Source organism: Lissotriton vulgaris, chromosome 5, assembly GCF_964263255.1.
Source record: "Lissotriton vulgaris chromosome 5, aLisVul1.2, whole genome shotgun sequence".
Taxonomy (NCBI): domain Eukaryota; kingdom Metazoa; phylum Chordata; class Amphibia; order Caudata; family Salamandridae; genus Lissotriton; species Lissotriton vulgaris.
In genome coordinates this window covers 1,270,118,224-1,270,130,882 of record NC_141693.1, presented here as the reverse complement: position 1 = coordinate 1,270,130,882, position 12,659 = coordinate 1,270,118,224, and the positions used below count along the sequence as shown (strand labels likewise).

At 45.4% G+C, this 12,659-nt stretch overlaps 1 protein-coding gene across 1 annotated transcript in view; it reads right to left on the bottom strand.

Annotated features, from left to right (window-relative positions):
• LOC147712440 (uncharacterized) overlaps window positions 1–12,659 on the bottom strand; it is a 105,861-nt gene that overhangs the window by 54,011 nt on the left and 39,191 nt on the right. The window contains exons 4-5 of the mRNA XM_086923114.1: window positions 12,407–12,518; window positions 1,211–1,348 (exon numbers count right to left, since the gene is read on the bottom strand). Of these exons, the coding sequence (XP_086779240.1) occupies window positions 1,211–1,348; window positions 12,407–12,518 (250 nt within the window). The remainder of the gene's footprint in view (window positions 1–1,210; window positions 1,349–12,406; window positions 12,519–12,659) is intronic.

Here is a 12,659-nt window from a genome sequence, read left to right as displayed (position 1 = left end):
TCTTCAAACCTGACGCTTCTTTCATGCTGGTTACCAGCAAGAGAGCAGCACCAGGATTGGTTAGGGGAGTTGGTTGGAGATTGCGCTGGAGACTGGAGAAAGAGAAGAAGAACACGGACAGGAGCGAGGGAGACGTCATACATGTCATGCAGCAACTCACAAGCAAGGTAAGTGAATATTTGTTTTTAGAGGAGGACACGCCCCCATTTCTCCTGGCTGGAGGAAGGTTGGCGGCTGCTGCACGTTAATGTGAAAAACATTGGCATTGAAATCATTTCATTGCCATTTTATTTTTCAAGATTAGTACTGCTGCAGTGGGAGGGGAGCGATGCTCCCCACCCTCATGAGGAAACCGCTGCTGGGAGAAATGCTTAAAGACTGAAGAATTAATAGCTAGTAATCAATCTGTTTGATGGTGAGGTGTGAGGTTCTACAGGTAAAATACCTGTTGTTTTCTAGAGTACTCATCTGCATCTTACAAGTTACAACAATCGCATTACAACATGGCAACCAACAACATAAATTAGCAAAGTAGTGCTAGGAAATGTTATCCTATTGCAACAAGAAGCCACATTTGTCTGAACAGACATGCTGAGTTTTTAGTCAAATTCCTTTGCCTTCCTGCCCAGTTAATTCATCCTAAAGCTTAGAGTGACAGTGCTTGGAAGTGGTGAGTCGTCACAAAAAAAGCTATGTGACAAAGTATTGACACACTCTCTAATTTTTTCTTTTTTGTGTAAAACTATTTTTTTTCTAAACAATACGCACCCAAAGACAGTGACAATCATCGGCATAAGCTTATAAAAGACATGTTGTATACATTTCAGGACATTCACTTTTCGACTTGTGATATACAAACAAATGTAACTTCTTACTTTAACAAACCCCTCCCCCAATCGCAAGAACTCAACACAGTATTAGTATGTTCTCTCTGATGTATCTTCGGATAGGCAGGTATTCCTAACCGGCAGACAGAGCATCTCTCTACTCTCGTTCCATCTCCCCCAGATCTTTGTCCATTTGTGCGGGCACCATTTACTCTCGTAAACCACCCTCTCACACACTCCAATTTGAATCTCAGTTTCACCATTTTACAAGATGAGCTATTTACCTGAGTTGCTTGGTTTCCATTATCCATTGTGCTCTTGTCCCACATCAAGCCTGAATTCTGGAGGCCAGCATATTGGTTTCACCCTTCACATCGGCTTACCTGTAGGCATTGGCGTTAGGCAGTTGGTTGTAGTTGCCAACGGCTACATTCCCCAAGCAGACGTATCCAGAGGGTGGTATCATCTGATAAATGGTGACATCTTTTGCTGCTCCACTCCCTGTATCTTTCCATATAACTCTGAAAAAAGCAAAAGCAATAACGTGAAAATAAATTGCAAACTTTTTTTAGTGGTGTGCTTAGAAGTGGATCTTAAAGATAAGGAGTTTGTGATATAGAATTTCAGTTCCAAGATTTCATCAATTTGGTTAAAGGACATTTTACACAATCCAAATAGAGACTGCTCAGTGTCAGGGGCTTCATGATTTTGTTGTAAATATCTTTATTGCATTTTGTCACATTAACACAAGGAAACAAGCAAACAAGCCTCAGGCAACAGCTAACCGTGAGGACATAGCACAGGGCAGCAAAAAAGGATTAACAGTTCTGTACAGGGAGCAACAATGACACATGTCAGCAGTATTCACCGGTTCCAGCCATACAAATTTAAGCCTCAATGTCAGTGTGACACAGATCACAGCATTTGATATCCAGACCCTGGTATTCAATACACTACCACAAGCTCGACAACACACCACACTTTCCAGTACCCTGTGACAGTCCCTATTGCCAAAAGCACAACCAGTAGAAAAGGCTTCCAGCCTATGGTAGCCGGTCATCAGACTTATTCTCCAATATGCAATGTTAGATATGGGGTCTCTAGTGTGCAGAGCTATTCATGCTCTGCAAGTAGGGTCCACCACTCCACTCAGGGTAAGTCAGATACACACTTTAACTTATCCTGTGCTCACCCTCTGGTAGCTTGGCACAGAGCAGGCAGGCTTAACTTAAGAGGCAATGTGTAATGAATTTGTCAACACACACACAGTAACACAATGAAAACACCACAAAAAGACTTCACATAAGTTTTGAAAAATAGAGAATATTTATCTGAGCATTTTCTATTTTTTATTGGGAGGGCGGAGGGAAGTTTCACTGAGTTTTTTGTTTTACTCCGTGGAACTCCGCGGAGGCCACTATGCGTACTCCGCCCAGGGTTAGTCTTGCGCTTGCAGAGTCTGAGCCATGGGGTTAATTATGCCAAATCTGAGGCGTGCTAGAAGAGTTTGAGGCCTGGGCACGCTGTATGCATACTGAAGCTTTCTACACACAAACATCCCTCCTCATGTAGGCAGAGTCTGGGAGAGGAGACCTGAGGCATGCTATTTAAGATCTGCAGTCACAAGTCTGTCTGCAGTCTGTAAAGTTGTGTTACTAAATTAATTTACTTTTAGATGAGCGTGAGGGTGTAATTCTTGATACTTCTATGTTTCCCTTGTCTTCATTGCTTGATTTTGCTTGCGAGAAAGTGTCACTCATAGTCGTGGAAATGTCACTCATAATTACACTGAAGTTATGAAGATGTCACACATAACAATCTGAAACCTTGGTAGCTATGTGGATAATCCACGCTCACAGTGAGGAGTTCCACTGGGTCGTAGGCTACAGGATGTTAATTGTTCCAGGGCTCTAGTCAGGCCAGACTCAGCCTGCAGTGCCTCAAGTCCTGCAGGCTTCCCTAACAAACTATGCCCCCAGGTGCCTGTGGCCACCAGAAATTGGTACCTGGCCCAGCCTGCCCTCCCTGTGATGTTAATTAATGTAAATTAAATGTAATATTATAGCGTGTGACTCACCCCTATGGATTTCTCGGCGCTTCAAGTATTTAACAATCCCGGTCCGGCTGAGTCAGAATTGTAAAAGCAGCCCTCTACCAATCCTGCCCCAGAAATCGGCACGTGGACACATGGAAGTGCCAGCCTCCTGCCCATAGCAGTACACCATTACTCCTGAATGAGGTCCCGAGCAGACCAAGGTCATCAAACGGACACAATCAGAGAGAGCAGCTTAGCGTGGTGGCCGTGAGTGTCAGTGCATCAACGAGGCAAGCCAACTCTCTCAACAGCACAGACACAGCCAGTCTACAGCACTACTACCTGCAGTTTGAGTGACCCTCTTTCCAACAACTTGGCTAAAGACTCTCTCTGGACCACCCTGGCACTGCAGGAGGACACGTCATGGTGGCACAGGTGAGAGGCAACAGTACACTAAAGTAGTGCAATGGGATGTCTGTGAGTGGCGGAGCGGGGGCAACATATTCTGTATTGTTCAGTAGCACATATCTGGGATTTATGGGCCTTGGAAACCAGGTCGGATAGGGGAGTCTGGCATTGGGCCAGTAGATGAGGCCCAGCTGTTAGTCGGAGTGTGTTTACCCTCAGTGCCTCGTCTGTAAACCACCTGCCAGGAACACCTCATAAAAACCAAAGCTGCCATAGCCTTAGAAAGCTGTCAGCCTGCACTGGCCACTCTCATGCACAGAACGACAATGGACCGTCCTGGTTGTGCATCCTCTGGAGATGCCTGGAGCGACTCTATGTTTGAGGAGGTGAGGGGGGTAGGAGGCGAGGTGGAATAAGCAGTTCTGTTGCACCTGTGCCCTAGGTGCTACTAACGTTAATTGGACAGTTAGGAGCATCACACCAGCTTCTTGGGTTTCAAGCAGCCCATAGGGGTGTAAAGGCTGAGGCCAAAGGTTTATGTGGGACAGTAGTACCAGTTAAAAACAGTAAAGCCCCTCCTATATTTATCTCCTTAATGTTGGTAGTAAAACACTTTTCAACAGTATGTACAAGAATTCTAAAAGTAATGAAAGTCAGCCATGCAGTCCCATTTACATTTTACTCGTTGACTTCATGTTAGATGGAATATCCAGTCCTGTTTCCTAAGAGTATTTTATTTTCCTAGATGTGCTTTATCAATTTATTTTGCCATGCAGCTTGATTCTTGTGCAGCGCATCATGTGAGTTGCTCCTAAGCATCAGGGGTGAGGGGGTCTGACTGTGCACCAGTTGATGTTCAGGTGCATTACAACAAACCATATTTTGTGTCAAGGGAAGGTTACACAACCGAGCATGTGCAAAAAAAAAAAATAATAATATGCAAAACTGGAAAAAAGAGCTTGGATTTAAAAGCATCACTCTTGTCTGAACAGCTCACACTGAGTGGGGAAAGAAATGTAGCACATACATACTCGTTGACATGAGTTATCTCTTCTGCCTTGGGGTGCAAAATACAGCTCCATCGAGGTCAGGGTGCATTATCCATTTATGGGGGATGCAGTAAGTGCAGGTCTGCATTCGAGAAAAGTGCATCAGGCCAAGACCTGCTCATACAGAGAGTTCAGGAAACACAAATCCGCACATCAGCTCTGGGCAATGTCCCAGAAGAATGATTCTGTCAGTCTGGAGGATGCAGGAAGCACACTCTGGTCACTGAGGACAGTGCAAGAGGCACCGTCATGTCAGGAGGGAAGGCTGCGGAAAGAAACCGGTCTACTTGGTGCCAGTGGGTGTAGAGCACAGCTTTCAAACTGTGTGGCGCGACACATTACTGTGTCGCGCCCAGCCGTAGGTGTTGCGGGAAGAGATGCCTTCTGTCGGCAATCGGCAGAGTCGAGCTGCAGGGGCTCTTAGAAGGGGCGAAACAACAACAAAGCCCCATTAACATGCACAAGGTCTTTAACGACCTGTGAAGTGCTCGGCTATGAGCGGGCCCGGGATGCCACACACGAGGGGGGAGGGAGGGGATTTAGTGGGGGCTGAAGCCCTGTGATGCCAATGGGGGGGGGGGGATTGCATCATCTGCATTATTTGTCGATCCTGCATATCTTCGTATAACAAGCATTTACAATGCAAGGCGAAACCGTTGCATTGTAAATGCTTGTTCTCAAATGTTGGTGTCAGTGGAGTCATAGTACACAACTGTTATTGCCAAACCTAAAAAACGAGGTAATGTGTGTTTTTACAGTCATTGAATGGAACTGGTATCTGTCCAAAATAAAGTGCGCTCTTTACTTCGTTAAACAAACATTCACATGTGTTTTGAAGGATATTTAGACACTCCTAGTAGCAAAAGTGCACATTGCCTCGCCACCAAACTTGGACAAATGGCCAAAAAATGTCTTTTTCGAAATAACAGACAACGAAATACGTGAAAGGCACATGCAGTCATTGTCATGCCCTCGTCGTGACAGTTGTGGCTTTTAAGCAGGACATATGCTTCTAAACTGGAAAACAGCACAAGGAAGCCAACACAATGCATAAATCACGCACTAAAGGAAACTTGTCTGTAATTTCTTTGTACACACGGGAACGCATACTCCAAAACGTATTGGGCAGTTCTGTTTCTTCTCAGGGTGGCATGTCGGGGCTCTTGCACAAGGGGTGCCAGTGCTTCTGGGGTCTGACCCCTGCCATGGCAGTAGGCCCCTGGGTAGCATGCCTGCGAGGCTGCTCTTAATTCTCAACTACTTATGAAAATGTGCTGTTTGTGTGTGCCCATTCCCATTCTTCAGGTCGGCCAGACACTGGCACATTCCACACAGTCAATAAAAACCTTCCGTGCCTTCAGACATCTTAACGTAGGTACCCAGGACACCTTTGCAAATAGGTCCAATTTAAAGAAATCAGGTAGGTACCAGAAATATAGCGAATACATATGTAACTTGCACCAGAGGAATCTAGAAATGCACAATGTTCTTTGTGAGCCAGGGGTATTGTCACAGGTAACAGTGAGAAGCTAACCCGGCAATCAACATCATTGGCACAGCACTAATCAGCTTTTACAACAACCAAACTGCCACAACCTGGGAAATAGGTGTGGGTGGGGTGTGGGTGTGTGTGGGTGTGTGTGGGGTGTGTGTGTATGTGGGGTGTGTTTGTGTGTGTGTGGGGTGTGTGTGTGTGTGGGGTTGTGTGTTGGGTTGTGTGTGGGGTGTGTGTGGGGGGTTGTGTGTGGGGTGTGTGTGGGGCAGTTGTGAGGGGTGGGTGTGGGGGGTGTGGGGTGGGTGTGGGGGTGTGTGGGGTGTGTGTGTGGGGGGATGTGTGGGGTTGTGTGGGTGGGTGTGTGTGGGGTTGTGTGTGGGGGGTGTGGGAGGTGTGTGTGTGTGGGGTGTGTGTGTGTGGTGTATGTGTGTGGGGTGTGTGTGTGTGGGGTGTGTGTGTGTGGGGTGGTACGTCTGTGGGCTGGTGTGTCTGTGGGGTGGTTTGTGTTGGGTTGTGTGTGGGGTGTGTGTGGGGGGATGTGTGGGTGGGGTGTGTGGTGTGTGTGGTGTTGTGTGTGTTGGGTTGTGGGGTGTGTGTGGGGTTGTGTGTGTTGGGTTGTGTGTGTGGGGGGTTGTGTGGGGTGGGGTGTGGGTGGTGTGTGGGTGTGTGTGTGGGTGTGTATGGGGTTGTGTGTGTGGGGTGTGTAGGGGGTTGTGTGTGTGTGGGGGGGTGTGTCTGTGGGGGTGTGTCTGTGTCTATGGGGGGGTGTCTGTGGGGTGGTGTGTCTATGTGGTGGTGTGTGTTGGGTTGTGTGTGGGGTTGTGTGTGTGGGGGGGTGTGGGGGGGGGTTGTGTGGGGTGTGTGTGTGGGGTGGTGTGTCTTTGGGGGTTGTGTGTGGGGTTGTGTGTGGGGTGTGTGTGGGGTGGGGTGTGGGGCCTGAACCCACCATAGGTTGTTCTGGTTCGCTCTCTGTGCTTCCTCACGTTACAGTGTCCCTGAATTTTTTTTTCACAAAAAGGTGTGTCACCAACATGAAAAGTTTGGAAAGCTATGGTGTAGAGGGAGAATGACGGTGGAGAAGGGGCAGACTAAAGTCTTGTGTAATATCTGTATTTATATATATATATACTACTTTATTTAGCTTTATTCAGTAAATTGGCAGTTGGTATTTACCAGCTGTTTCCCCCCACCTTTGTATTATAGTTCCCTGCCCCATGGAACTTCTAGAACCCAAGGGAGCGCAGGTTAGAATGTTGTGGGTCTTGTGAGGAGTTGATACTGTGTAGTTGAGTTGTTGGTAACCCCTGTTTATGATAATACATCTTCTTACCAACTTCATATCATGGAGTTCTTTGGAGTTCTTTGGATTTCATTTCAACATGAACATATCAATGTTCAAAACCACTGGTGATGCATGTTCATTACCGCGTCCCCTATACTAAGAAGAATCCAAGTTTTCACTCTAACCATGTGTTTTTACGTTTGGGATTTTGCAATGTGCTATCCAGTGTTCGACTATACAACCTATTGAAACTGGTGCAGGTTTTCCTCAATAAATAACAGCCAAACGACTGTATTATACAGCATACATGGAACATTCTCAGACTGTAATCTAGGTATCACCTTTCCAAAGTGTAAGCACTTACGAAAGAAAATTGTTACATGCAGTCTGTGCGGCGGTAAAACGTGATTTCTCCTGTCAATATGTCAATGTTGATGTACTGTAGTAATAAGCTCAAATTTGAACTTTGAAAATACAAGTGTGAACGTGTATTTATTAGTACAGTAGCTCCAAATAATGTGTAATTGGGACACATTTATTTTTACTGCTAAAGCACAAACAAGGTTACTTCCATGTTGTGCTCATATTGAGTTTATATTTAGTGGTTGGCATTATGCTGGAGAGCAAAGCACTTGCCGTACACATTCTGCTGTAGCATTTTACCCCTTGTAAAGAAATATCCGAGATTGTATATAAACTGAACACGTTGATTTCGGTCCAACCGTATTGTCATCTAACAAATCTAGTTTGTTTCCTTTGCACGCTACATTAACCCCTTAAGTGCTGATGACGGAACCGCTCCGTCATCAGCTACGGGTGAGCTGTGCTGATGACGGAGCGGTTCCGTCATGGCCCGCTCGGCGCGCCTGCGTGGCGCGAATTTCGCGCCTGCGCTGACGTTCTATTGAGCGGGGCGGGCCATGACGGAACCGCTCCGTCACAAGCACAGGTCAACCGACGCTGATAACGGAGCGGGTCCGTCACCAGCATGCGGCCGCCGCGCACCCGCCCCGCCCCCTTAGCACTGCGGCGGAATAGCCGCCCCAGTGAAGGGGTTAACATATAACACTTCAGAATAGCTTCCTTTGTAGCTGCGCCTGGACACTAATGTTTTACAAACATCCGAATTATCAAACACTTGCACAAGAAGAAATCTGAAGGAACCATTGCACTTCTGTGCAAATTGACCCTAGTGGATACATGGATATGTATGTTATTCCCGTGACCGAGAGACCTCATCAAGATTCTATTGGTAGGATCAATAAAAGAACTGACATATAGTGATGTGCCATGCATTCCAGTATAAAAGATAGGCCTCTTGATGTATTGGAGTAAATTCACAATGCAACTAACAATACTGAGTTTGACGTAGTAAATTAATGTGGGTTTTCAGCATCTTTATACTGATCCAAAAAACTGTAAACTAAACAATTCAGGCAGATCTCAGAGACTTGTGTGCATCGTGGTTACTGATAAAATAGAGCAAGAAATCCATTATTAAGAAGATAATGTTAAAAATAAGGCAAGAACCACATGTAAAGCTGATTTGTTCTGGTTTTAAACTACATAGTAGTAGACAACATTGGCTTGCAAACTGACAGTTCCAAGCTGTTTGTTTCACAGAGGTCTACCTAGCAACATATTGACCTTGCTAGCCCTGCGTTAGACCTGAACGCCTTCGGATGGTCTTCCCTCAAACTTTTTGCCTTCTCCCTCCACTTTTCTGACTTTGGTTTTGCTGGTATTAAGGCTCTGTGCACTCTACTACTCATAAACAGTGCTCAAGTGCTTTTGCTTTCTCACCTAAACATGGTATTATTGGCCCATACCAAAGTGGCATATTTAATATACTTATAAACAGTGCTTGATTTGTAAAAAACATAAGTGCTAGGGCTCTAGCCAGGAGGACCCTGCAGCTTGCGCCACATACTGCCCCTGCCATGCTGCCAATGATAGTAACAACACAACTGCTAACCATCACACTCCTACAAGTGTAACAATTCAGACCCCAAAGCTATAGGAATGGCTTTGATGGCAGGTAATTGTAATTTTTAATGTATATTGAATTAATAATTCGCTGTTGTTGTGGTTTTCTCTTAATTAGCCAGAAAGCGCCGCCTTGTGGCAGACAGTTAAAAGCACTGGTGGCAAACACTGGTAACCACCTGCTCAAATTAAGCCATGCTTATAAATCCCTAGTAAAGTGCACTACATTTGCCCAGGAACTATAAAGTAAATGCTACATGTGGGCCTACAGCACAGCTTATGCCCTCCACTTAAATAGCACTTGAACCATCTCTCGGGCCTGCCATTGCTGAGCCTGTGTGTGCATTATCCAGTTCCACTTCTACCAGGCACAATATACATTTGACCAGGCCCAAACCTTCCCTTCTTATGCATATAAGTCACCCCTAAAGTAGGCCCTGCACAACTGATAGGGCAGAGTGCACTGTATTTAAAAGGCAGGCCATGTACTTTTACGTTTTACATATCCTGGTAGGTGAAAACCCTCAAATTCATTTACCATTACTGTAAGGCCAATCTCTCATATGATAACATTAGAATAACATTATCACATTTTATAAGTTTGATTTCCGATTGGGAAAAGATAGATCATTCACATCTTGTGAACCTGAAATCACAATCCAAAATCGGAACTTACGGTGAAGTCAAATTTGAATTGTAATTCTGAAAAGACCACTTCTAGAAAATTTCTAGCCGGCTATTTTGAACGCCTCCACTAATTTAAGCAAACTCTGACCAAGCTAACTAATAAGATGGTCAACATCATTTATCCTAACTTTTCTATTTCTGTCTGTTGCGATTGACGGGTACAATCTGCATAACTGATTGCAAATTGATTATGGCTCAATAATTTGCTTTGATTTCATATTATTTGTGAAGTGTTTTTATTTCTGTCATTCAAATATTTATGAAAATATGAAAAAATTAAGAATAATCATGAATAAATGATGTTGACCATCGTATTAGATTGCTTGGTCAGAGTCTCCTTAAATTAGTGGCAGCGTTCGAAATAGCCGGCTAGAAACCTGTGTTTGTTAAGTAGTTACCGGTCCATTCTAGCCGAGTGAAGGGCCTAACCCTTGTTTATATAACTTCTAGAAAGTTGGCATTTTCTCAATTTAGCCATTTGGTGCCTGTAGCCTGCCTCTGCTCACATGACTGGGTGCAATTGGCAATTGGCAGTTGGGCTTTGTGTATTCCTCCTAGACAGCCACACACATTGGGAGCTTAGGTGTGCCACAATGGACCACCTCTGGCATGATGGGATGTAGGATCCAGGTACAGCCTCACTTGCACTGGAATAGGCTGTGTTCTGTCCACGCACAAAGGGCTGCATACCCCCTGTCGTAAGCCAGGGCTGGAAGGGAGGACCTCTGTGCACTTCAAAGGCATGTATTTAAAGCCTTCCCCATTTCAAGGTCTCCACTTGTTATAAGTACTGGACCTCAGACACCACCACTTCAGAACACGTCTGGACCTGTGGAAACTCTGCCAGGAAGAAGAGTTGTTGTATTGTGGAAAGACTGCAACTCTGCTGGAGTGCACTCTGCTGGACTCCTGCTCTGCTGTACTGATCTGGTGCCTGCTACCCTCTTCCCCGGGTGGGAAGTACTGGACCTGCATCTTTTGATCCAATAACCCAGAAGAGCTCCAAAGGCTAGTTGGCTGGCCTCCTTATCAGAAGCCTCAGGGACATAACAGGCTTCAAATACCTGCACCCGGACTCTTCCAGCTGTGAGTCTACCCTGCCAGGTGGTGTCTCCCCAGAAGTCCAAGACCCTTGGAAGTGCGCTTAAGGTGCCTGCCAGTGGAACTGTGCATCTTCCCTACTGAGTTGCACATCTCCGAGTAGAACTGATGCATCTCCTCAGCTGAGTGTCACATCCCTGAGCAGAACCGATGCATCGCTGATGCTGCGTGGATTGACCCTTCGCAAAAGACCTTGCATCGCTGCCACCACCTGCATCTTGGAACCCACACATTGCCTTTGGAACTACTGCTGCGCAACACTTTCATCAGTGCAAGCTCCTTGCATCTCTCATGACGGCAGCCTTGATGATGATGCTGAAAACGTGCATCGCAGCTTCACCGCTCATTGGAACTGACGCATGACCTCTGCTGTGTCTCGCATTCTCAACACTGTACTTTGCATCGTAAGCCCTCTCAACATGATCCTTGGCATCAAGGCAGCCGGACTTCGCACCGCAGCCATGTTGCATTTCAGAACCATCGCCTCAGTTGCACGACGCATGTTCAACGCAGACCCATGCAAAGCTCCGCAACCAGAATTTGGGATACTATGTTCTGCTGGCCTTACTTGGTCCTTGTGGCCAGTCCGCAATGCATTGCAGTCAGCCTGAACATATGACTTTGTCCTAGTCTGATGCAACCAGATATCCCAAATAGCACTTTGTGCTTTTTGGTGCTATTTTTCACCATAAATTTTAAAAATCAGCATAAATCGGTTCTACTAATTGGATTATTGTAATTTTGGTCTTGTTTTGTTTAACAAAATAAAATCTGAGCTTTTATTTCTAACCTGCTGTGGAATTATTTTGTGTGGTGTTTTTACTGTTTTAATGTTTAAAGAGTTGCACAAATACTGTACACACAGCCTCTAAGTTAAGCTTGACTGCTCTGTGCCAAGCTACCAGAAGGGGAGCACAGGTTAATTTAGGGTTTGGCTGACATGTACCCTGACTAGGACTGTGTTTGTTGCTTGGTTAGGGCTTACACCCCAGTTAACCAACAACCAGATTTCTAACACCACTTGTTGAAAGATGGAGGATGGCATGTATCCATGAAGAAATGATCTGCAGAGACAAACGTCACCATTCTTCGTGCTTGCCTTTGCCTCTTTATGCAGGTGGTTGCAGATGTTGGACGCTGGGACACTTTTTCAAACCGGGGCGTCATGGTCATCATCAGAATTTGAGCAAGAGCTTGAGAGGGGAAAGAGAATGAATGACGAAATGAGGAGAAAGAGAAAGATAAGAAAACTGGCAATTGGAGAAAGAAGGGATGAACATGTGGGATTAGAGGCATTAAGTGAATGGCGTTGGAAGAAAGAGCCATGAGCCGGTTCAAGACAAGCAGCCTTGGTATTCAGCAACCTTGGCTTTCGTAAAGCAACATCTGCTGATGGCGCTTTGGAACCTCACTTATTTCTGGTTTCACAACTTAAGTGCGGGTGCACACTTGATAACATCTATGTTTTTTAGGGACCAAAGATCACTGCATGTACAGTCTAATTTTTGCTATTCTGAAGGAAAAAAGGGGTAATACCTGAAACTGGAAGGTGGTGTGACCATCCCATTCCCAACATCCTTCACTATGACGGCAGCGTTTGGAGGAGGAGAATAGTTGTCCACTGCAGTGTCACCAACTGGATAGAAACCTAGAACGTGGTAAAAACAGGAGGGATATGGTTAGCGGAAGCAAACATTACTAGACTGAGTTTAAGCTCAGAACGAGGTATGGTAAAACTATTATATTAGCATTGTACTTGTAAAATAAGGAATACCCTGGATCCGAGAGC